General features: G+C 45.8%; 1 protein-coding gene across 2 annotated transcripts in view; it reads right to left on the reverse strand.

Annotated features, from left to right (window-relative positions):
- The window catches only part of FERMT3 (FERM domain containing kindlin 3), a 333,595-nt gene that overhangs the window by 259,521 nt on the left and 47,330 nt on the right, over window positions 1–26,744 (reverse strand). For both annotated transcript variants that reach the window (XM_068261020.1, XM_068261019.1), the window contains exon 2: window positions 20,840–21,016. In XM_068261020.1, coding sequence (XP_068117121.1) covers window positions 20,840–20,999 — 160 coding nt within the window. In that variant the 5' untranslated portion in view covers window positions 21,000–21,016. The remainder of the gene's footprint in view (window positions 1–20,839; window positions 21,017–26,744) is intronic.

Here is a 26,744-nt window from a genome sequence, read left to right on the forward strand (position 1 = left end):
CACTAAGTTTGGTGAACTGGGATAATGTACTACAAGGGGAAGACACTGAAGGGAAATGGCAAGCTTTTAAACTTATACTCAATCAATACTGTAGTATGTATATCCCCAGGGCCGGATTTGTACTTTTTACCGCCCAAGGCCAACTATACGTATCGTTGTTATCTCTATGTGCCCGAGAATTCTACTTACTTTCCATCATTGGAAGTCACAGACAATAACCATTTCAGTAATACGCGTATAGATTATAAGTTATGTTTTCCTTAAGAACTTTTATGTTTGCCATCTCGTTAATGATGGACCCATTGAGTCACCATAAGAGTTAGGCTGAAGTATAACTGCAGGATAGAGCTTACAGGTCTTGCAGGGACAACACAAGTACAGGACAGAGAGTTTAAAGGTTAAAGCTCTCCTTGTAGATAGGGATGGCTGCATAGAACAGCTTTACTTCCCCTCACTGTGCCGCCCCCAAATTTTTGGTGCCCTAGGCCATGGCCTATGTGGCCTTGCCAGAAATCCGGCCCTGTATATCCCATATGGAAACAAAATGTCTAGGAATAAAAAAAGGCCTCTATGGATGAATAGAAAGGTTAAAGATAAAATGAAGAGGAAAAAGAATGCCTATAAGGTCTTAAAACAGGAGGGGACCGAGGCTGCACTAAGCAATTATAAGGAGTGCAATAAAAATTGTAAAAAAGAAATTAGGCAGGCAAAGATTGAAGCTGAAAAACAAATCGCTAAGGATATCAAATCTAACCCAAAAAAGTTTTACAAGTACATTAACTCTAAAAAAAAGAAAGGTTGACTGTATAGGACTAGTGTTGGGCGAACAGTGTTCGCCACTGTTCGGGTTCTGCAGAACATCACCCTGTTCGGGTGATGTTCGAGTTCGGCCGAACACCTGATGGTGTTCGGCCTTTTAAGTTCGGGTTCGCCCCGAACTACTGAATGGCCGCCGAACAGGGCCGAACAGGGCCCCTGTTCGGCCGAACAGGGCCCTGTTCGCCCGAACATGCCGCAATACGGCCCCCCTATGGGGTCGCAGGCATAAGGGGGGAGCATGCCCCGATCGCGTGGGGGGGTCGGAAATTCCCCCCACCCCCTCCGCTAGCGCTCCCCTCTCTGCCCGCTTCCCCATAAAAAAAGTTTAAGGCAAGTTAAATAGTACTTGGTGGCTGGGCTGGCCTGGCACTGGCAGTGGAGTGAGGAGGAGGAGGAGTCCGAGTAGCAGAGTGACGCGTTGAGGCCGGGCAGCGGGCGGTTCAGTGGTAGTACCCTTGTGGTACTTCCGCCCTTTCTCTGACCTCACGTCCTCTGCATACGAGGGTACGCGTCATGCGTACCCTCGTATGCGTCATCACGTAGAGGACGTGAGGTCAGAGAAAGGGCGGAAGTACCACAAGGGTACTACCGCTGAACCGCCCGCTGCCCGGCCTCAACGCGTCACTCTGCTACTCGGACTCCTCCTCCTCCTCACTCCACTGCCAGTGCCAGGCCAGCCACCAAGTACTATTTAACTTGCCTTAAACTTTTTTTATTGGGAAGCGGGCAGAGGGGGGAGCGCTAGCGGAGGGGGTGGGGGGAATTTCCGACCCCCCCCCCGCGATCGGGGCATGCTCCCCCCTTATGCCTGCGACCCCATAGGGCCCCCAAAATGGGCATGTTCGGGGGTCCCATTGACTTCCGTTGAGTTCGGCGTTCGGGGCCGAACATGCCGAACATCTGGCCCATGTTCGGCATGTTCGGCCCGAACCCGAACATCCAGGTGTTCGCCCAACACTATATAGGACTCCTAAAGGATGAGGATGGGAACTCAATGGTGGATGACCAAGGTAAGGCAGAGTTATTAAACGCTTTCTTTGCTTCTGTCTTCACAAAAGAAACAGCACTGTTGCAAACTACAGAGGCAGAAGAGTCTCAATCTTCTAACTGTAATATTAAATACTTAACGCAGGAAGAAGTGAAGGCAAGACTAAATAAATTAAAAATAGACAAGGCACCTGGCCCGGATGGCATGCATCCTCGGGTCCTAAGCGAATTAAGTTCAGTTATAGATAAACCCCTTTATCTTATCTTTTGTGACTCTCTTGCAACTGGCAGAGTCCCAGTGGATTGGCGTACAGCCCACGTTTTCCCATTATTTAAGAAGGGCAAAAAATCTGATCCAGGAAATTATAGACCTGTAAGTTTAACATCAGTTGTATGCAAACTATTTGAGGGGTTACTAAGAGATACTATACATGACTTCATAGTAGAAAATAATCTTATTTCTCAGCATCAACATGGGTTTACTAAAGACAGGTCCTGTTTGACTAACATGCTCAGCTTTTATGAGGTAGTGAATGCTAATATGGATATTGGGAATGCTGTAGATGTGATATACTTGGACTTTGCAAAGGCCTTCGACACTGTTCCCCACAAAAGTCTGGTGCAAAAGTTGAGGATGCAAGGACTGGGGAAGAGTGTGTGTTCATGGATAGGGAACTGGCTAATGGACAGAAAACAAAGAGTTGTGGTCAATGGATCGTACTCAAAATGGGAGACTGTTAGCAGTGGGGTCCCACAGGGGTCTGTTCTGGGTCCAGTGCTCTTCAATTTATTTATTAATGACCTAGTAGATGCAGTAGTGAGCAATGTTGCTATTTTTGCAGATGATACAAAATTGTGCAGAATCCTCAACTCTCAGGAAGATAGTGTCATATTGCAACAGGATCTGGATAGGATGGCTATATGGGCACATACATGGCAGATGAAATTCAATGTTGACAAATGTAAGGTCATGCATTTTGGACGTACTAATGGTCTAGCACCATACAAAATAAATGGGATACAGTTGGGGACATCAAACTTGGAGAAGGACTTAGGAGTACTCATTGACAACAAGTTAAATAATCGTACTCAATGCCAAGCAGCTGCAGCTAAAGCTAACAAAATTTTGGGATGCATTAAAAGGGAAATAAAAACTCGAGATGCTAGCATAATATTGCCCCTGTTTAACTCTCTAGTAAGGGCACATCTGGAATATGGAATTCAGTTCTGGGCACCACATTACAAAAAAGATATTGCAGTTTTAGAGCAGGTGCAGAGACGAGCAACAAAATTGATGCGTGGGATGGAAGGTCTCACTTATCGAGAAAGGTTAGATAAACTGGGTTTATTTAGTCTAGAGAAAAGACGCCTTAGAGGGGATCTAATAAACATGTATAAATACATCAGAGGGCAATATAATAACTTGGCGGATGAGCTTTTTGTCCCTAGGCCTTCTCAAAGGACTAGAGGACATGATCTGCGCATGGAGGAAAAACGTTTTAACCATTTATTTAGGAAAGGGTTCTTTACAGTAAGAGTGATTAAGATGTGGAATGCATTGCCACAGGAAGTCGTTATGGCAAACTCTATACCTGCATTTAAATTGAGCTTAGATGCTTTCCTTGCGTTGAAAGACATCCATGGCTACAATTACTAGGTAATGCCTAATGATGTTGATCCAGGGATTTTATCTGATTGCCATCTGGAGTCGGGAAGGAATTTTTCCCTTTAGGGGCTAATTGGACCATGCCTTGTAAGGGTTTTTTTCGCCTTCCTCTGGATCAACAGGGATATGTGAGGGAGCAGGCTGGTGTTGTACTTTATACTGGTTGAACTCGATGGACGTATGTCTTTTTTCAACCAAAATAACTATGTAACTATGTAACTATGTGTAGCACTAACGAGAGGGTGCAGACAGCGCAGACGTGCACTGCGCACACAAAGACCCTAGGTAACGCGGTGACGGACGGTACCTACTCACAGACTACAGTACAGTACACTACAGTACTACTAACTAAACAATAGAAGAATCTAGCTAAATAATACAACAGGTGTAACTAGATTACAGAGAGCAGATACAGCAGGACAGGTATAGCAGTAAAGCTGGACCTTGCTAACTACAAAATAGTACAAATCTATCTAACACAGAAGTAGTAGTAGTACAGGAGTAGAGTAGGACAGGTGATAGCACAGGTAAGGTAACTAGAGACTAGAGCACAGAGCAGGGCAGGCTGCCTTGCCTAGGCACAGGGCCTAGCTGCTGGCTGCAGGCCTGCAGCAGCACCAGTGACAGTCTCTCTCCCTCCCTAGTCCCCCTAGTAATCACCCAAACTAAACTGCCTAAAATACAATCTATCTACAATACAAAGCAATACAGTTGAAGATCAAGTGTTGGAGTGTAAAAACGCTAGGTTTAGAACAATAGCAATGCACTTGCACGCAGACAAAAAGCACTGAAGCAGTTCTCTCAGTACTATCAGTCAGTAAGTCGCAAGCAGAATGAGTGAGGCAAGATGGCGTCCGCTATTTATAGAGGGGGGGCTTGGCCAGGCTCCCCCTATGTGATTGGCTGCAGTCAGAGGGCTGGGAGCCCTCTGATTCGCTTGTGAGGACTCGAGGTGACGTCTGGCGTGACACTATCCGAGCTCGTGACGCTATCCGAGCTCGGATAGCTAGGATATCTCCGGATAGCTGCTTGCTATCCGAGTGCGCTCGGATAGCACAGCCCGGATAGCTAATACTATTCGAGCTCGAATAGTGAAAAAAGAGCTAGGATATCCGAGTAACACGGATATCCTAGCTCAGATGAGCATCACTGGTCAAGCGGCCTGCAGGCAGAGATGCTGTGTGGGGACCAACTTAGTCTTGAGGCAGGCAGTCACACGGCGTGCAGGCAGAGATGCAGTGTGTAGGGACTGACTTAGTCTTTGGGCAGGCCTGAGCGTGCTTTGCAGACCAGGCATCCGTGGTCAGATGGACCCTTGACCCAACGCTGTGTGCCAGAGATGTCACCACTTGCCTTTCAACATCACGGTATAGTTTAGGTATCGCCTTTTTTGAGAAAAAATTGCGGCCTGGTATCTTCTACTGTGGTGTGTGGCTTTGCTTTTGTGTGCTGCTTTTCCTCAGGTGGTCATCCCATTGCAGTTTGTGCTTTGTAATCATGTGCCTTCATAAGGTAGTTGTCCCTACGCAGGTCTTGGTCTTTCCACGACTCAATTTTCGGTGGCAGAGAGTACAGATGGCATTGCTCTCATCTGAGGCAGACACACAAAAACATTTCCACACCCCTGAGCCCTGGGGTGATGGCACTTTGGTGGTGGCGGCCGACTGAGTGTTAAGTGGGGTGCCAGAATCAGAGCAGGAGGAGGAAGATATGTCACGCTTCCGTGCGGAAGCTGAGAAAGATGAGGTGTTCTGTGTTAAATAGTCAACTACGTCCTGACAATATTGGGGGTTGATGGCACGTGCCTTCTTCTGAACACTGTACTTTGGTCGAGGGCCGCACAAAATCACAACAGCGCGACCTCTAACAGACCTGCCAGGTAGCCTGCCTCTGGCTCTGCCTTTTGTTTTGTCCATATTGGGGAGATGAAGTGAAAGGTATGCACTGACTTGACTAATACAATGTACGGTTACACAGGTGCAGTGAACAGGTATGCAGTGACTGCTGGTACAACAATGTGCGGTTGCACAGGTGCAGTGAACAGGTTGCAGTGACTGGTATTACAAATGTGCAGCTGCCTGTCACACACACACACACACACACACACACACACACACACACACACACACACACAGGTACCCTGAACAGGTGCAATGACTGGTGGTATTAACAATGCATGCGCTCACGTAGGTATAGGTAACGTAGGTGCACTGAACAGTGAACAGGTGCTTTGGGATTACAAATGTGCTGCTGCCTGTCACACACACACACATGGACTGCAATGACAGGTGCAATGACTGGTGGTATTAACAATGCGTGCGCTCACGTAGGTATAGGTAGGAAGGTGCACTGAACAGTGAACAGGTGCAGTGATTGGGATTACAAATGTGCAGCTGCCACACACAGGTAGTCACTGAATGTGCTGGGCCTGGCAGTGGCACAGTAGGAATTAAGGTGCCAAAGGCCAGCTGCGACTGACTGACAGGGCTGTATATAATGGAAGTGGGCCACACAAAAAAAAAAAATAGATCACAAGAACAACATTAGCTCTCAAAAGAGCTGTTGAGGTGTGCTTTTTTAGCAATAAGAATCAGCAAGGAGCAAGCTAACAAGCCTACAAGAGCCTAACTAAGCTTTCCTTATAGCTCTCTCTCTGCAGCAGCTCTCCCTTCTCTAACTACTGCAGGCACACGAGTGAGTCCAATGCCTGACACTGCCTGCCTTTTATAAGGGGGGGCGGGGCTCCAGGATAGAGATGGCCAGAACGGTTCGCCGGCGAACGGTTCCCGGCGAACTTTTTTGGAAGTTCGGTTCGCCCCCATAGAGCATCATGAGGGTCAACTTTGACCCTCTACATCACAGTCAGCAGGGACATTGTAGCCAATCAGGCTACACTCCCTAATAGAGCCACTCCCCCCCCCTTATAAAAGGTAGGCAGCATCAGGCTTTTCATTCACTCATGTGTCTGCATTAATTAGAGAAGGGAGAGCTGCTGTGCAGAGACCTATAGGGAAAGCTTAGTTAGGCTCTTGTAGACTTGTTAGCCTGCTCCTTGCTGATTCTTATTGCTAAAAAAGCACCCCTCAACAGCTCTTTTGAGAGGTGTGTGTGTGTGTGTGTGTGTGTGTGTGTGTGTGTGTGTGTGTGTGTGTGTGTGTGTGTGTGTGTGTGTGTGTGTGTGTGTGTGTGTGTCCCACTTGCATTATATACAGCCCTGTCAGTCAGTCGCAGCTGGCCTTTAGCCCCTTGGTGGTATAATCACTGCTGTGCCAGGTGCACATTATAATACCCATCACTGCATATACCTACTACCTGTTGTTCACTTCAGTGCACCCACCAACCTACGTGAGCGCACGCAGTGTCACTGTGCCTGTCCGGTACCTGTGTGTGTGTGACAGGTGCACATTGTAATACCCATCACTGCATATACCTACTACCTGTTGTCCACTTGAGTGCACCTACCTACCCACGTGAGCGCACGCAGTGTCACTGTGCCTGTCCGGTACCTGTCTGTGTGTGACAGGTGCACATTGTAATACCCATCACTGCATAAACCTACTTGTTGTTCCCTTCAGTGCTCCCACCTACCTACGTGAGCGCATGCAGTGTCACTGTGCCTGTCCGGTACCTGTGTGTGTGACAGGTGCACATTGTAATACCCATCACTGCATAAACCTACCTGTTGTTCACAGTGCACCCACCTACCTACGTGAGTGCATGCAGTGTGATATACCACTCCGTGCATACCTGTTAACTGCACCTGTGTGACTGCACATTGTATTAGTCAAGTCAGTGCATACCTTTCACTTCATCCCCCAATATGGACAAAACAGACAAAACAGGTAGAGGCAGAGGTAGAGGCAGACCCAGAGGAAGGCCACTCTGCAGGTCTGTGCGAGGTCATGCTGATGTGATTTTGTGTGGCCCTAGACCAAAGTACAGTGCTCGGAAGAAGGCACGTCCCATCAACTCCCAAGATTGTCAGGACGTGATTGACTATTTAACACAGAACACCTCATCTTCCGCAGCCACCAGCACTACTCCAAGTACCACATCCACTACATTTGACAGTTCGCATGAGTTATTTTGTGGGGAAATCACTGATGCACAGCCATTATTGTTACAACCAGATGAAGGCACTAAGCAAGTTACACCACCTCATATGTCTGAGTTAGGCGACACTATGGACATAACGTGTGAGGAGGAGAATGATGAAGTACCTGCTGTTGGTGCAAGTTTGGAGGTGTCTGAGGCAAGCGAAGCGCTGCAGGATGATTATGAGGATGACGATGATACGGATGCCAGTATGTTTCCAATAGAGGAGATGTACACTGGGGACAGTTCAGAGGGGGAGTCAGAGAGGAGTAGGAGGAGATTCTGAAGGAACTTGTCATCAGAAACAGCTGGTGGCAGTGTCCGGCACCATGTATTGCCACCTATGGACAGCCAGCCAACATGCCCTTCAACGTCAGCTGCTGATAATAATAATTCCTTTTTTTGTATAGCGCTTTTCTCCTGTCGGACTCAAAGCGCTTGTGAGGCAGCCACTAGAGCGCACTCAGTAGGCAGTAGCAGTGTTAGGGAGTCTCGCCCAAAGAACTCCTTACTGAATAGGTGCTGACTTACTGAACAGGCAGAGGCGAGATTTGAACCCTGGTCTCCTGTGTCAGAGGCAGAGCCCTTAACCATTACACTGTCCAGCCACCATAGTGTCATCACCCCAGGGGGGCTCAACGGTTTGGACATTTTTTAATGTGTTTGCCGTAGATCAGAGCAATGCCATCTGTTCTCTCTGCCTCCAAAAATTGAGCCATGGAAAGGCCAACACCCACGTAGGGACAACTGCCGTACGAAGGCACATGGAGAAAAGGCACAAACTGCAATGGGAAGAGCACCAGAGGAAAAGCAGCACACAAAAGAAAAGCCACCCTCCTTCTCCTCTTCCTCCTTCAGGTGCAGCATCTTCAGCCGCTTTCTCCCTTGCACCTTCACAGCCACCCTCCTCCACTCCACCTCTGCCCTTGAGCGGTTCCTGCTCCTCTGCCCACAGCAGCAAGGTGTCCGTGAAGGAAATCTTTGAGTGGAAGAAGGAGGACTTGCCTGACGTCATTGAGGATGAGCAAGAGGAGATGGATAGTATGTCTGGATCCAACTTTGTGCAGATGGTGTCTTTCATGCAGTCCAGCTGGTTGAGGGACCCCCGTATAAAGAACTCAAGGGGAATGACAATTACTGGGTGGCCACGCTACTAGACCCTCGGTATAGGCACAATGTGGCGGACATGTTACCAACCCACCTGAAGGCAGAAAGGATGCAGCACTTGCAAAGCAAGCTGGCAACTATGCTTTACAATGCGTTTAAGGGTGATGTCACAGCACAACGCAATGAAGGTACCACTGCCAGTAATCCTTCTCCCATGTCCACACAGGCAAGTACAGGACGCTCCAGCGATCTCATGGTGATGTCAGACATGCGGACATTCTTTAGTCCAACGCCTCGCCTTAGCCCTTCCCGATCCACCCTCCACCAGCGCCTGGACCAGCAGGTAGCCGACTACCTGGCCTTAAGTGTGGATGTAGACACTGTGAGCAGCGATGAACCCTTGGACTACTGGGTGCGCAGGCTTGACCTGTCGCCAGAGCTGTCCCAATTTACCATCCAACTGTCTTGCCCTGCCTCAAGCATCCTGTCAGAAAGGACCTTCAGCGTAGCTGGAGGCATTGTCACTGAGAAGAAAAGTCGCCTAAGTCACAAAAGTGTTCAGTACCTCACCTTTATCAAAATGAATGAGGCATGGATCCCGGAGGGCTACTGCCCGCCCCAAGACTAAGTCAGTCCCCACACACAGCATCTCTGCCTGCACGTCGTGTGACTGCCTGCCCCAAGAATAAGTCGCTCCCCACACAGCACCTCTGCCCGAAGGCCGCTTGACTGTCTTCTCCGCCACCACCAACAGGGTCCAGGACTCCAGGTGGATTCCTGAATTTTTAAGGCAAGCTAGCAGCGGCCGCTATAATAATTTTTCTGGTGCATGTACATGCCTGCCTAATTTTTCTGGCTGCACTGCAACTGCAACAACAAAACAAAAGGCATGCACATGTGCCAATTCCCCTTCGTGATCATTAACTTGCCACGGTGAAGGGGCTTGCATATCACAATGAAGTAATGACCGACGGCTATATGAGTGTCTCGGGGGGGGGGGGGGGGGCGCAACACCCAAGATAATAAGGTCCTTGCTTCATTGTGGACAGACCAAATTTGATCAGGTGGACAGTCACTGTTGTTCTATCATTTAGCTACCACAGCCCGGCGACCATATGGGCTTGAAAACCGCCACGGCCTGCACTCTCGCCATGGTGTGCTCCAGTCCAGCACGGCCGTCACTACACAAACAGCTGTTTGTGGTGCGTTACACAGTGAGTTTGGTGTGTCAGTGTGAAACAGTACTCTAATTACACTCCCTGATTGATGTATACACATGCAAGATGTTTTAAAGCACTTTAGGCCTGCAATTAAGCATTAAATGTGATTTTGGCACTTAAAACGCTGCTTTGCGTCAAATCCAGATTTTTCCCCGGGACTTTTGGCATGTATCCCACTCCGCCATCCCCCCCTCCAGGTGTTACAATCCTTGAAACATCTTTTCCATCACTTTTCTGGCCAGCATAAGTGTTTCTAGTTTTCTAGGTTCGCCTCCCCATTGAAGTCTATTGCGGTTCGCAAAAGTTTGCGCAAACCGAACTTTTGCGAAAGTTTGCGAACCGAAAGTCGGAGGTTCGGGCCATCTCTACTCCAGGAGGGAGTGTAGCCTGATTGGCTACAATGTGCCTGCTGACTGTGATGTAGAGGGTCAAAGTTGACCCTAATGATGCACTATAGGGGCGAATCGAACTTCCGCAAAAGTTTGCGGTTCTCCGCGATCGTGAACCACGGAAGTTCGCCGGTTTCCATTCGCCGGCGAACAGTTCAGGCCATCTCTAGTCACCATATCTCAACCCAATAGAGCATCTTACTGATGTGATGGAATGGGAGCTTTGTGCCCTGGATGTGCATCCCACAAATCTCCATCAACTGCAAGATGCTATCCTATTAATATGGGCCAACATTTCTAAAGAATGCTTTCAGCACCTTGTTGAATCAATGCCACGTAGAATTAAGGCAGTTCTGAAGGCAAAAGGGGGTCAAACACTGTATTAGTATGGTTTTCCTAATAATCCTTTAGGTGAGTGTATATTTACAGTGGGTTGAAAAAGTATTCGGCCCCCTTGAAGTTTTCCACATTTTGTCACATTACTGCCACAAACGTGCATCAATTTTATTGGAATTCCACGTGAAAGACCATTACAAAGTGGTGTACACGTGAGAAGTGGAACGAAAATCATACACGATTCCAAACATTTTTAATAAATAACTGCAAAGTGGGGTGTGCGTAATTATTCGGCCCCCTGAGTCAATACTTTGTAGAACCACCTTTTGCTGCAATTACAGCTGCCAGTCTTTTAGAGTATGTCTCTACCAGCTTTGCACATCTAGAGACTGAAATCCTTGCCCATTCTTCTTTGCAAAACAGCTCCAGCTCAGTCAGATTAGATGGACAGCGTTTGTGAACAGCAGTTTTCAGATCTTGCCACAGATTCTCGATTGGATTTAGATCTGGGCTTTGACTGGGCCATTCTAACACATAGATATGTTTTGTTTTAAACCATTCCATTGTTGCCCTGGCTTTATGTTTAGGGTCATTGTCCTGCTGGAAGGTAAACCTCCGCCCCAGTCTCAAGTCTTTTGCAGTCTCCAAGAGGCTTTCTTCCAAGTTTGCCCTGTATTTGGCTCCATCCATCTTCCCATCAACTCTGACCAGCTTCCCTGTCCCTGCTGAAGAGATGCCTAAGCCTGCTTTAAATTTCTCAATAACTTGATCCCTGACCTGTCTTGGACCTGTCTTGTGTGTTCTTTAGACTTCACGGTGTTGTTGCTCCCAATATTGTCTTAGACAACCTCTGAGGCCCTCACAGAGCAGCTGTATTTGTACTGACATTAGATTACACACAGGTGCACTCTATTTAGTCATTAGCACTCATCAGGCAATGTCTATAGGCAACTGACTGCACTCAGATCAAAGGGGCCAAATAATTATGCACACCCCCTTTTGCAGTTATTTATTTGTAAAAAATGTTTGAATCATGTATGATTTTCGTTCCACTTCTCATGTGTACACCACTTTGTGTTGGTCTTTCATGTGGAATTCCAATAAAATTGATTCATGTTTGTGGCAGTAATATGACAAAATGTGGAAAACTTCAAGGGAGCCGAATAGTTTTGCAACCCACTGTAGCTGCAGTAATGTCTACATAATACCACAAACAAGCATGCAGCTAATCTTGTCAGATCTGACAATAATATCAGGAACACCTGTTCTGCATATAATTGTTTAGGGTCTATGGCTAAAAGTATTAAAGGATCAGCAGAACTGCCAGGAAACTGGATTAAAATAAATATATATGGCAGTCTCTATATTCCTCTTAGTTCAGTTGTCCTTTAAGTGTACTTCCTAATACCTTGAAATCATATTTGAGAACCTTCCATCTCCCAGTAACTTTGTCATTGGTACCAATGTGTACCATGACAACCAGGTCTTTCCCAGCCCCACCCAATAATCTGTCAATTTGATCAGCTACATGCCAAACCCCACCAATAGCCAGGATACATCACATTGTATGGCACTCATGGTTCCTTCGACAGATTACCCTGTCTGTGCACTTAATACTTGAATCCCCTACCATCAATATCCGTATTTGACCCTATTTTTAATCAATCTCTTACTAAGCAATTATCATCAACCCTCACATACAGTAAATTGAGGCATTCACATCACAATCTCTTTGTACTCTGTTTATTATATCCAGATCCCAGGCAGAGATAGACATACCTAAAGTAGATGATAGCTGCATACAACCCTACTATGGCATTTCCTATTTGAGAATTAAATTCTCAATCAAAAATTCAATGTAGGAGATAAGTTGCATAAAACACAACAGTTCAGCATATCCAATAATTTTTCAATGTAATTCTATATCACCAATCCAATACATATTGCATAGAGCAATAAAGTCATACATGCACGGACTCACATAACCACATGCACACTGGCTCACATAACCAGTCAGAGGGTAGTCTTGTAGTCTAGTATTTTATATAGAGTAAAGAGCAGAGAGGTACTTCACTGAAGTTATCACTGTTTACAATTTGTATTGGACTGGTGATATAGAATAAAATTGACATTTTATTGGATGCACTGCAGTGCAGTGGCTTACGCAAAGGATTTCATTGACTGACCATGATTCGTGGAGGAACTCCATAGAAATTAACACTGGTATCTTGAGCACTGAATCCAGAGAATAAGTTAAACTAAATGGGACCGAAGGCAAGGTGGTAGCCTTGGCATCCGCCAATAGTCTTTTTTGGTAGGCTAAGGTTGGAGAGGGGTAAGAGGAAGTGACATCCAATTCCTTTAATGGCCACTAGGCCCCAGGCATCTGCCTAGGTTGCCTTGTGGATGATCCTGCTTTGACTGAATATTTTGCTCATCTATTTACAAAGTAGGAGATACTGTATTATTTATCTGGGCTATTTAATTAGCATACTGTAGTAGGTAGATTTGGTTTATGTTCCCAGCTGATGAATGCTGTCTCTAGACAAAAAGGTGATATTGAACTTGGCTTGCAAAATCGTATTGTTTATAGATGATGCTTTGCAAGTTGAGAAAAAATGGCTGCAGCTTTTTTTGTAAAATATAGGGTTTAAATGTATTAAAATTTACAACTGTTTTCACAGTTTGCTCCGCATTCCAGAAAATATTTTTTTCATAAAATTGTATGAAAACTAGCAGTATTAAATCTTAAAGTTGGGCCTTATTTTAAACATATATTTAACCATTAAATATCCAGTTATGAATGCCATATTGAGTTACTATCCTCTCTGTTGCTGAAGAAAGTAGCGACTACAGTGTGTGGCTACATGATCATAGCTGACTGTTATAGAGTCAAAATGCCCACACCCTCCTTCTTGTGTTCTTTGTTTTGTATGCAAAAATAGCATTATGCTATTTTAGTTTTTGTACTTATATTTTTGTACTTAAATGTCAGGCAATGATAGAAGTAGGAGGAAGCACATAACCGAAAAGCAAGTCTGGAATATGCTGATTATAAAAGCAAGATTATTATACGGATGTGTAATATTCTCAAATAACCATTGTAGTTTGGTGTTGACATTATGGAAATGTTCTGGAGTATACGACAAGCAAAACAATTGATTAGAGGGATGGAAGGTCTCACTTACCAGGAAAGATAAACTGGGCTTATTTAGGGCTGGGGCACACCGAGCGGGTTTACAGGCGTTTTTGCAGCCGCTTGCGGCTGCGGATACACTTGGTTAATGTATTTCAATGGGGTGGGTCACACCAGAGCGGGAGGCGTTTTGCTGAAATGCATACTCCCGGGGTGAGGCATTTTTTGGATTGCGGAGGCGTTTCTGCCTCCAATGTAAAGTATAGGAAAAACGCAAACCGCTCTGAAAAACGGCAGTTTAGAGCGGTTTTGCCGGCGTTTTTGTTACAGAAGCTGTTCAGTAACAGCTTTACTGTAACAATATATGAAATCTACTACACCAAAAAAGCTTCCCAAAACCGCAAAATGCTAGCTGAAACGCTACAGAAAAATAAGAAAAAGCGTTTTAAAATCTGCTAGCATTTTGCGGATCTGCTAGCGTGTTTTGGTGTGCACCAGGCCTTAGTCAAGAGAAAAGATGCCTTAGAGGAGATCTAATTAACATGTATAAATACATCAGAGGGCAATATAAAAGCTTGGCGGATGAGCTTTTTTCCCCTAGGCTTTTACAAAGGACTAGGGGACATGATTTGCGCATTAAGGAAAAGCATTTTAGCCATTTATTTAGGAAAGGGTTCTTTACAGTAAGAGTAATTAAAATGTGGACACAGGAAGTAGTTATGGCAAATTCTGTATCTGTGTTTAAGGGGGCATAGGTGCTTTCCTTGCATTGAAAGACATCCATGGCTATAATTACCAGATAATTCCCAGTGGTGTTGATCCAGGGATTTTATCTGATTGCCATCTGGAGTGGGCATGGGAATTTCTTTCCCTTTAGGGGCTAATTGGACCATGCCTTGTAAAGGTTTTTTTGCTTTCCTCTGGATCAGTAGGGATATGTGAGGGTACAGGCTGGTGTTGTACTTTCTGGTTGAACTTGATGGACGTATGTCTTTTTTCAACCCAAATAACTATGTAACTATAGATAAACGTTAAAGAGACACTGAAGCGGGAAAAAAAATGATGATATTATGATTTGTATGTGTAGTACAGCTAAGAAATAAAACATTTTGATCAGATATATCAGTCTAATTGTTTCCAGTACAGGAAGAGTTAAGAAACTCTAGTTGTTATCTCTATGCAAAAAAGCCATTAATCTCTACGACTTTCAAAGTCGTGGAGAGGGCTGTTATCTGACTTTTATTATCTCAACTGTAAGTGAACTGTTTACTTTTTCTCTGCCACAGGAGAGGTCATTAGTTCACAGACTGCTCTGAAAGAATCATTTTGAATGCTGAGTGTTGTGTAATCTGCACATATTAGAGAATGATGCAATGTTAGAAAAAACACTATATACCTGAAAATAAAAGTATGAGGATATTTTCTTTGCTGCTAATCTTCTAGTAATTATTCATAGTACACAACCAATTCATTATATCATATATTTTTTTTCGCTTCAGTGTCTCTTTAACCACTTCCCGACTGCCTAACGCACAGAGGCGGCCGGGAAGTGGACCCCGCAAGGACCGCCGTATAGACAAATGGCGGCGGTCCTTGTAGGGGCATGGGCGGAGCGATCGCGTCATCCGTGACGCGATCCTCCGCCTCCGCCTGGCGCCGCTCACCCGCCGCAACATCCCGCCGGCCATACGGAAGCGCCGGCGGGATGTTAACCCGATGATCGCCGCATACAAAGTGTATAATACACTTTGTAATGTTTACAAAGTGTATTATACAGGCTGCCTCCTGCCCTGGTGGTCCCAGTGTCCGAGGGACCACCAGGGCAGGCTGCAGCCACCCTAGTCTGCACCAAGCACACTGATTTCCCCCCCCCCCCCCCCTGCCCCAGATCGCCCACAGCACCCATCAGACCCCCCCCTGCCCACCCCCCAGACCCCTGTTTGCACCCAATCACCCCCCTAATCACCCATCAATCACTCCCTGTCACTATCTGTAAACGCTATTTTTTTTTATCCCCCCCCCCCTGCCCCCTGCTCCCTCCTGATCACCCCCCCCACCCCTCAGATTCTCCCCAGACCCCCCCCCCCCCAGACCCCCCTCCATGTACTGTATGCATCTATCCCCCCTGATCACCTGTCAATCACCTGTCAATCACCTGTCAATCACCCGTCAATCACCCGTCAATCACCCCCTGTCACTGCCACCCATCAATCAGCCCCTAACCTGCCCCTTGCGGGCAATCTGATCACCCCCCCACACCAATAGATCGCCCGCAGATCCGACATCAGATCACCTCCCAAATCCATTGTTTACATCTATTCTCTCCTCTAAACACCCACTAATTACACATCAATCACCCATCAATCACCCCCTATCACCACCTGTCACTTTTACCTATCAGATCAGACCCTAATCTGCCCCTTGCGGGCACCCAATCACCCGCCCACAAGCTCAGATTGCCCTCTGACCCCCCCTTATCAATTCACCAGTGCATTAATTACATCTGTTCTTCCCTGTAATAACCCACTGATCACCTGTCAATCACCTGCCAATCACCTATCACCCATCAATCACCCCCTGTCACCCCCTGTCACTGCCACCCATCAATCAGCCCCTAACCTGCCCCTTGCGGGCAATCTGATCACCCACCCACACCAATAGATCGCCCGCAGATCCGACATCAGATCACCACCCAAGCGCAGCGTTTACATCTATTCTCTCCTCTAAACACCCATCAATCACCCCCTATCACCACCTGTCACTGTTACCCATCAGATCAGACCCTAATCTGCCCCTTGCGGGCACCCAATCACCCGCCTACACGCTCAGATTGCCCTCAGACCCCCCCTTATCAATTCGCCAGGGCATTATTTACATCTGTCCTTCCTGTAATAACCCACTGATCACCTGTCAATCACCTGCCAATCACCTATCAATCACCCCCTGTCACTGCCACCCAACAATCAGCCCCTAACCTGCCCCTTGTGGGCAATCTGATCACCCACCCACACCAATAGATCGCCCGCAGATCCGATATCAGATCACCACCCAAGCGCAGTGTTTCCATCTATTCTCTCCTCTAAACACCCACTAATTACCCATCAATCACCCATCAATCACCCCCTATCACCACCTGTCACTGTTACCCATCAGATCAGACCCTAATCTGCCCCTTGCGGGCACCCAATCACCCGCCTACACGCTCAGATTGCCCTCAGACCCCCCCTTATCAATTCGCCAGTGCAATATTTACATCTGTTCTCCCCTGCAATAACCCACTGATTACCTGTCAATCACCTATCAATCACCCATCAATCAACCCCTGTCACTGCCACCCATCAATCACCCCCTGTCACTGCCACCCATCAATCACCCCCTGTCACTGCCACCCATCAATCAGCCCCTAACCCGAAAGGGCAATCTGATCACCCACACCAATAGATCGCCCGCAGATCCGACGTCCGATCACCTCCCAAGTGCAGTGTTTACATCTGTTCTCTACCCTAAACACCCACTAATTACCCATCAATCACCCCCTGTCACTGCTACCTATCAGATTAGACCCCTATCTGCCCCTAGGGCACTCAATCACCCGCCCACACCCTCAGAATGCCCTCAGACCCCAGCCCTGATCACCTCGCCAGTGCATTGCTTGCATCTATTCCCCCCTCTAATCACACCTTGAGACACCCATCAATCACCTCCTGTCACCCCCTAGCACACCTACCCATCAGATCAGGCCCTAATTTGCCCCGTGTGGGCTCCTGATCACTCGGCCAAACCCTCAGACCCCCTTCCGATCACCTCCCCAGTGCATTGATTGCATCTATTTTCCCCTCTAACCACCCCCTAAGACACCCATCAATCACCTCCTGTCACCCCCCCTAGCACTCCTATCCATCAGATCAGGCCCAATACAACCTGTCATCTAAAAGGCCACCCTGTTAATGACCGGTTCCACAAAATTCGCCCCCTCATAGACCACCTGTCATCAAAATTTGCAGATGCTTATACCCCTGAACAGTCATTTTGAGACATTTGGTTTCCAGATTACTCACGGTTTTGGGCCCGTAAAATGCCAGGGCGGTATAGGAACCCCACAAGTGACCCCATTTTAGAAAAAAAGACACCCCAAGGTATTCAGTTAGGTGTATGACGAGTTCATAGAAGATTTTATTTTTTGTCAAAAGTTAGCGGAAATTGATTTTTATTGGTTTTTTTTTCACAAAGTGTCATTTTTCACTAACTTGTGACAAAAATAAAATCTTCTATGAACTCGCCATACACCTAACAGAATACCTTGGGGTGTCTTCTTTCTAAAATGGGGTCACTTGTGGGGTTCCTATACTGCCCTGGCATTTTAGGGGCCCTAAACCGCGAGGAGTAGTCTAGAAAACAAATGCCTCAAAATGACCTGTGAATAGGACATTGGGCCCCTTAGCGCACCTAGGCTGCAAAAAAGTGTCACACATGTGGTACCGCCATACTCAGGAAAAGTAGTATAATGTGTTTTGGGGTGTATTTATACACATACCCATGCTGGGTGGGAGAAATTTCTATGTAAATGGACAATTGTGTGTAAAAAAATCAAACAATTGTCATTTACAGAGATATTTCTCCCACTTAGCATGGGTATGTGTAAAAATACACCCCAAAACGCATTATACTACTTCTCCTGAGTACGGCGGTACCACATGTGTGGCACTTTTTTACACCCTAAGTACGCTAAGGGGCCCAAAGTCCAATGAGTACCTTTAGGATTTCACAGGTCATTTTGCGACATTTGGTTTCAAGACTACTCCTCACGGTTTAGGGCCCCTAAAATGCCAGGGCAGTATAGGAACCCCACAAATGACCCCATTCTAGAAAGAAGACACCCAAAGGTATTCCGTACGGAGTATGGTGAGTTCATAGAAGATTTTATTTTTTGTCACAAGTTAGCGGAAAATGACACTCTGTGAAAAAAAACAATTAAAATCAATTTCCGCTAACTTGTGACAAAAAAATAAAAACTTCTATGAACTCACCATACTCCTAACGGAATACTTTGGGTGTCTTCTTTCTAAAATGGGGGTCATTAGTGGGGTTCCTATACTGCCCTGGCATTTTAGGGGCCCTAAACCGTGAGGAGTAGTCTTGAAACAAAAATGACCTGTGAAATCCTAAAGGTACTCATTGGACTTTGGGCCCCTTAGTGCAGTTAGGGTGCAAAAAAGTGCCACACATGTGGTATCGCCGTACTCGGGAGAAGTAGTATAATGTGTTTTGGGGTGTATTTTTACACATACCCATGCTGGGTGGGAGAAATACCTCTGTAAACGACAATCTTTTGATTTTTTTACACACAATTGTCAATTTACAGAGGTATTTCTCCCATCCAGCATGGGTATGTGTAAAAATACACCCCAAAACACATTGTACTACTTCTCCCGAGTACGGCAATACCACATGTGTGGCACTTTTTTGCACCCTAACTGCGCTAAAGGGTCTAAAGTCCAATGAGTACCTTTAGGATTTCACAGGTCATTTTGAGAAATTTCGTTTCAAGACTACTCCTCACGGTTTAGGGCCCCTAAAATGCCAGGGCAGTATAGGAACCCCACAAATGACCCCATTTTAGAAAGAAGACACCCCAAGGTATTCCGTTAGTAGTATAGCGAGTTCATAGAAGATTTTATTTTTTGTCACAAGTTAGCGGAAATTGATTTTAATTGTGTTTTTTCACAAAGTGTCATTTTCCGCTAACTTGTGACAAAAAATAAAATCTTCTATGAACTAACCATACTCCTAACGGAATACCTTGGGGTGTCTTCTTTCTAAAATGGGGTCATTTGTGGGGTTCCTATACTGCCCTGGCATTTTAGGGGCCCTAAACCGTGAGGAGTAGTCTTGAAACGAAATTTCTCAAAATGACCTGTGAAATCCTAAAGGTACTCATTGGACTTTGGGCCCTTTAGTGCAGTTAGGGTGCAAAAAAGTGCCACACATGTGGTATCGCCGTACTCAGGAGAAGTAGTATAATGTGTTTTGGGGTGTATTTTTACACATACCCATGCTGAGTGGGAGAAAGATCTCTGTAAATGGACAATTTTGTGTAAAAAAAATTAAAAAATTGTCATTTACAGAGATATTTCTCCCACCCAGCATGGGTATGTGTAAAAATACACCCCAAAACACATTATACTACTTCTCCTGAGTATAGCAATACCACATGTGTGGCACTTTTTTGCAGCCTAACTGCGCTAAGGGGTCCAAAGTTCAATGAGCACCTTTAGGCTTTACAGGGGTGCTTACAATTTAGCACCCCCCAAAATGTCAGGACAGTAAACACACCCCACAAATGACCCATTTTGGAAAGTAGACCCTTCAAGGTATTCAGAGAGGGGCATGGTGAGTTCGTGGCAGATTTCATTTTTTTTTGTCGCAAGTTAGAAGAAATGGAAACTTTTTTTTTTATTTTATTTTTTTTCACAAAGTGTCATTTTCCGCTTACTTGTGACAAAAAATAATATCTTCTATGAACTCATTATGCCTCTCAGTGAATACTTTGGGATGTCTTCTTTCCAAAATGGGGTCATTTGGGGGGTATTTATACTATCCTGGAATTCTAGCCCCTCATGAAACATGACAGGTGGTCAGAAAAGTCAGAGATGCTTGAAAATGGGAAAATTCACTTTTTGCACCATAGTTTGTAAACGCTATAACTTTTACCCAAACCAATAAATATACACTGAATGGGTTTTTTTTTTTTTATCAAAAACATGTTTGTCCACATTTTTCGCGCTGCATGTATACAGAAATTTTACTTTATTTGAAAAATGTCAGCACAGAAAATAAAATAAATCATTTTTTTGCCAAAATTCATGTCTTTTTTGATGAATATAATAAAAAGTAAAAATCGCAGGAGCAATGAAATAGCACCAAAAGAAAGCTTTATTAGTGACAAGAAAAGGAGCCAAAATTCATTTAGGTGGTAGGTTGTATGAGCGAGCAATAAACCGTGAAAGCTGCAGTGGTCTGAATGGAAAAAAAGTGTCCGGTCCTTAAGGGGTAGAAAGCCCTAGGTCCTCAAGTGGTTAATTACCTGTTTTTTCCACCAGCTGAAGCATGACCCCTCCAATGTGTGTGTTTCCAGTCACCCGAAGAGTCAGAGGGTCAGAATCATTCCCCAGCTCCTCAATGTGGACCCTCAGTTCCCAGGAGGAATCTATATATTCACCACTTGATGTCTTAATTCCAGCCATCTAGTCCAGCTGTACACCTAAAAAAAACAACATAAGAAATTATAATGGCGCATACTAGAAATTCAAACACTTCTTTCTAAAACTACCTGTAGAGACTAGAAGTACAATGCTGCCCATAATTATTCATACCCCTGGCAAATGTTGACTTAAAGTTACTTTTATTCAACCAGCAAGTAATATTTTCACAGGAAATGACATAGGTGTCTCCCAAAAGATAATAAGATGATGTACAAGAGGCATCATTGTGGGGGGAAAAAAAAAACATTTCTCAGCTTTTATTTACATTTGAGCAAAAAGTGTCCAGTCCAAAATTATTCATACTCGTCTCAATAATCAATACAAAAGCTTTTATTAGCTATTACAGCCAGTGGTGCTCGGATAACCCCCAATCACAGATTCGACTGTTCGGCGATTTCCGGATTTGAACTGGACTCATGAATTCACTTTTTCAGTGAATGAGGCAATCACGGCTAAACACGGCCGTGATCACGGAACAGCCCCCATACATGCTACAATCCCCCAAATTGCATGGATTATAAAGGTGATAAGGGGCTAAAATGTAAACAAAAAAATACCAAAAAGAACTTTTCGTTTTTGAGAAAATGGATTTTAAAGTTAAATCACTTTAAATGGGGCTATTAATTGTTAATAAATGTTTTTACACAGGAAAATACACTTTAAGCAATTGCAGAGGTGATGGCAAGTCCCAATGGCACCTGGCGGTGGTGGTACCACTGGAGGAGGATAAGTGGGTGATGCCACAAAAACACCCAGAGAGGTTTTTGTACATTTTTTTTCTTGCATCAATAGCAATGACATGACAGCAAAGTTGTCAGATAAATCAGCCCAAAAATTGAAGCATCCGTAGACCCTGGTGGTGGGCACACAGACTGCTGTTGCCGTTAAATACGACATGAGAGGTGGCAGCAGCAGGAGGACTAAGCAGCACTCTGCGGCAGCACAGAAGAAGAGTATGGCACCTCACTAGTGGCACCACAGCAGTATAAATCAGCCCAAAAATTGTAGCATCCCTTGACCCTGGTGGTGGGTACAAAGATTGCTGTTGTCACTAAATATGACATGATAGACGGCAGCAGGAGGACTCTGCAGCACTCTGCCGCAGCACAGAAGAAGAGTATGGCACCCCACTGGTGGCACCAAAGCACGATAAATCAGCCCAAAAATTGTAGCATCCCATGACCCTGGTGGTGGGTACAAAGACTGCTGTTGTCACTAAATACGACATGAGAGGCGGCAGCAGGAGGACTCTGCAGCACTCTGTGGCAGCACAGAAAGAGAGTATGGCACCTCACTGGTGGCACCACAGCACGATAAATCAGCCTAAAAATTGTATGCATCCGTGAACCATGGCATTGGAAACACAGACTTTAGTAGTTAAACACAACATCATCATCAGCAGGAGGGGGACTAAGGACTCAGCAGCAGCACAGAAAGGCATGGCCCCTCATTGGTAGCACCACAGCATGGGAATTGTGCCCAAAAATTGTAAGTATCCGTGGACCCTGGCATTGGGAACACAGACTTTAGTATTACATTCCAACATTAGTAGCAGCAGGAGGAGGGCTGAGGACTCAGCAGCAGCACAGAAAGGCATGGCCCCTCATTGGTAGCACCACAGCATGAGAATTGTGCTCACAAATTGTAAGTATCCATGGACCCTGGCAGTGGGAGCACAGACTTTTGAAGTTAAATTCCAACATCAGCAACAGCACAGAAAGGCATAGTCCCTCATTGGTAGCACCACAGCAGGAGAATTGTGCCCAAAAATTGTATGCATCCATGGACCCTGGCAGTAGGAACACAGTCTTTAGTAGTTGAACACAACACCAACAGCAGGAGGAGGAGGACTAAGGACTCAGCAGCAGCACAGAAAGGCATGGCCCTCATTGGTAGCACCACAGCACGGGATTTGTGCACAAACATTGTAAGTATCTGTGGACCATAGCAGTGGGAACACAGACTTTAGTACTTAAACACAACATACAACATGTTTTCCAGGGCCTGAGGCACATACATACATTGGTCCCGATCATCATCATCATCACCTTCATCATAATAGAACTCTTCTCCTGACACCCCCCCCCCCCCCCCATCAACCCCAACACCACCTCTGCCGCCACAGCATCCCCAGACACAGAACCCTCATCGTCCTCAAAATAAACTTGGGACGCTGGCCCGAGCCCAACCTCCTCCTCCATATCAGGCCCCATCATCTCCTCAATGGCAGCCATCATTATTCACCCAGACATACAGACTGGTGACAGCGCTCATGGATGCATCCGTTTGCAAACCTACAAAGGCAATGCAAAGCCCCTCTGGACTAAATACACACCCTGAATGCAAAGCAGATGCAAATTGTGTGCTAATTCTAATCTAAAGCTTTGTAGAATAATTGTGGATCAGTGAATGCAGCTAGCCACTAGTATACACACATTTATTTATTTATTTGTTGTATTTATAAAGCGCCAACATATTACGCAGCGCTGGACAATAAATAGGGATACATACAATATCTAGGGGTGACATACAGCAAAATGACAATACCTGAATACAAGAAAGACCAGATCCTGCAGCACAGTATGAGTACAAGGTAATGCTTAGTCTGTCACTGGATGGAGCATGGAGATTAGGCAAGTTAGGTTCACTCAGATGCCTAGCATGGGTTCACAGTAATGGAGGTGCATGATCAGGTTGGACACAAAAGGAGGAGGACCCTGCCCAAAGGCTTACAATCTAAAGGGAGAGGTAGGGACACAAGAGGTAGGAGACCAGAGTTCAGCTGTGGGATTAGAGCACTTGTGAGGGGTAGTAAGCCAGAGTGAAAAGGTGAGTTTTGAGGGCTTTCTTGAAGATGTTGAAGGAGGGGGCTGCCCTAATGGGTGGAGGTAGGGAGTTCCATAGTGTTGGAGCAGCTCTTGAGAAGTCCTGGAGGCGTGCATGGGACTGGGTGATGCGGGGGGCGGTTAGGTGAAGTTCATTGGAAGAGCGGAGTGAGCGGCTAGGTGTGTACCTCTGAGTAAGATCGGAAATGTAGGTTGGACAGGTTTTGTGGACAGATTTGTAGGTCAGACACAGTATCTTGAATCTGATTCTGGACTGGATAGGAAGCCAGTGGAGGGATTCAAGGAGGGGATCCGCCATGATGGAGCGATGGGAGCAGTGGATAATTCTGGCTGCTGCATTCATGATGGACTGCAGTGGGGCTGTTCGGGTCATAGGGAGACCAGACAGCAGGGCATTGCAGTAGTCAAGGCGGGAAATTATGAGGGCATGGATGAGGAGTTTGGTGGTGGCAGAGGTCAGGAAAGGGTGAATCTTACAGATGTTACGAAGGTGGAAGTTGCAGGACTTTGTGAGGTTTTGGATGTGGGGAGTGAAGGAGAGTGCGGAGTCCAGGGTGACACCCAGACAGCGGGCTTGAGAGGTAGGGTGAATGGTAGTGTGGTTAACAGTGACATGCACATCTGGGAGGTTTATGGATGTCCGGGGTGGGAGGATCATAAATTCCGTTTTGTCTAGGTTTAGTTTCAGGAACCTAGCGGACATCCAGGAGGAGATGGCTGATAGACAGGAGGAGACCTTGTCCATGGTAGTGGTGGATATGTCAGGGGTGTGGAGGTAGATCTGGGTGTCATCTGCATACAGATGATAGTTAAAACCCATGGAGGAGATAACCTTGCCAATGGAGGATGTGTATAGGGTGAACAGTAGGGGGCCAAGGACCGAACCTTGGGGGACTCCCACCGAGAGGTGGTTGGGGGTGGATGAGGATTCATTGAAGGCGGTCGTGAAGGAGCGGTTGGAGAGGTAGGATGAAAGCCAGGACAGGGCAAGATCGTGAATGCCAATGGACTGGAGGGACTGGAGGAGTAGGGGATGATCTACTTTGTCAAAAGCTGCTGAAAGGTCAAGACACACATTCAATTCATACAGCAAAAGGAATGGCAGCGCTTTAAAAAAAAACTCATACCTGAATGTTTTAATAGCATAAGATGTGCAGAGCTCCAATAACTACTGGACTAAAATACACACCAACACTCATTGCAGGCACAAAAAGTGGGGGAACATGACTTCAGTGAGGGTTAAATACATACCTGAATGAATTATCTGCCATAATGTGCAGAGCTCCAATACCTACAGGACTAAAATACACACCTAGCTTCACTTCAGGCAAAGGGGGGTGTTAGCTTCAGAGATAATATGTGCACAAATTATGCCTACTAGACTTCCCCACGGCTGTGACGGTCTTCCCCAAGGGGGTCATTCATAGTACTTCCTATCTCTCCAACAAAACCTTGAGGGACTTCTCCCTCCTTTTGAAGCAAATGCATTTCGTAGACTGCTGGAGATACCTTCATCCAGGGTCGGACTGGGACACCAAGGGCCCACCAAGGAAGTTTCAGCCTGGGGCCCACCCCCCTCTCCTCCTCCCCCCCCTCCTCCCTCCCCCCCCCCCCCCCCCCCCCAATTTGGGCTCACATACACTTGTACTCTAGAAATTTTGCATGACTTTATGGTAGGGAATAGATTGTGAGCAATTCTGAGGACAGTCTCCAATAGGGATATGTCTAAATGCGAAACTAAATGGGTGTCACCACGCACTGGAACATCGGCGTGGTCATGATGAGTCATGGGCAGACTTAAAAAAAAAATACAAAACACAAAATAAGTAGCGGCGTTATTCACAGAGATTAGGTCCGACCAGATACATTGTAGATAAAATATTCAAGTAGTTACATGCCTCATAATTCATCAAGTAGTCAAATGGCAGCAGATACCCCCACAAAATGCAATCAGGTTGACGGCAGATACCCCCACACAATGCAATCAGGTTGGTGGCAGATACCCCCACAAAATGCAATCAGGTTGACAGCAGATACCCCCACACAATGCAATCAGGTTGACGGCAGATACCCCCACAAAATGCAATCCAAAAGTCACTTATCTATTGCAAAGTGGCAACAGCAATTTAAACTAAATAAAAACGTTTTAACTCATACATGAACATTATGGAAAATCCAAGTTGAAAATAAACTGTGAAGATAAACAATTTCATCCATCCTACTCCTGAAAAATGTATTCTTTTTTTTTTTTATTTTAGAACCTCCCAGTTTTATTTTCTGTTTTAAAAAGCTAAAAAGTAGCTATTGTCTCATATGATGATGATTCAGCCTTTTCCATAGTCTCGCAGTTAGCAATCATGTGACCCTCAACAAGACAAATTCAGCAATCATGAGGTCCCCCGTCAAGACAAAATCAGCAATCATGAGGCCCCTAACAAGACAAATTCAGCAATCATGAGGCCCCCAACATGACAAATTCAGCAATCATGAGGCCCCCAACAAGACAAATTCAGCAATCTTGAGGCCCCCAACAAGACAAATTCAGCAATCATGAGGCCCCCAACAAGACATTCAGTAACCATGAGGCCCCCAACAAGACAAATTCAGTAACCATGAGGCCCCCAACAAGACAAATTCAGCAGTCATGAGGCACATAAATAAACAGCATTTCACATAAATAGGCAGAATGCCCACTTAATATGGTATACACCTCTCACCTGGCTTCTGAATTCTCCTCTACTGGCTGCTGTGCCAGGCAATACTGTTTTTGGCTGGATTGGGGATGATGTGTGGGCTGAAAGGCCTGGCGGTGATGCTGTGGCCGGCCTGGCGGTGATGCTGGGCTGTACTTGGCTGGTTGAAGTAAATGTTGGCCTGACTG

This window comes from Hyperolius riggenbachi, chromosome 11, assembly GCF_040937935.1.
Source record: "Hyperolius riggenbachi isolate aHypRig1 chromosome 11, aHypRig1.pri, whole genome shotgun sequence".
In the NCBI taxonomy this organism is placed as follows: Eukaryota; Metazoa; Chordata; class Amphibia; order Anura; family Hyperoliidae; genus Hyperolius; species Hyperolius riggenbachi.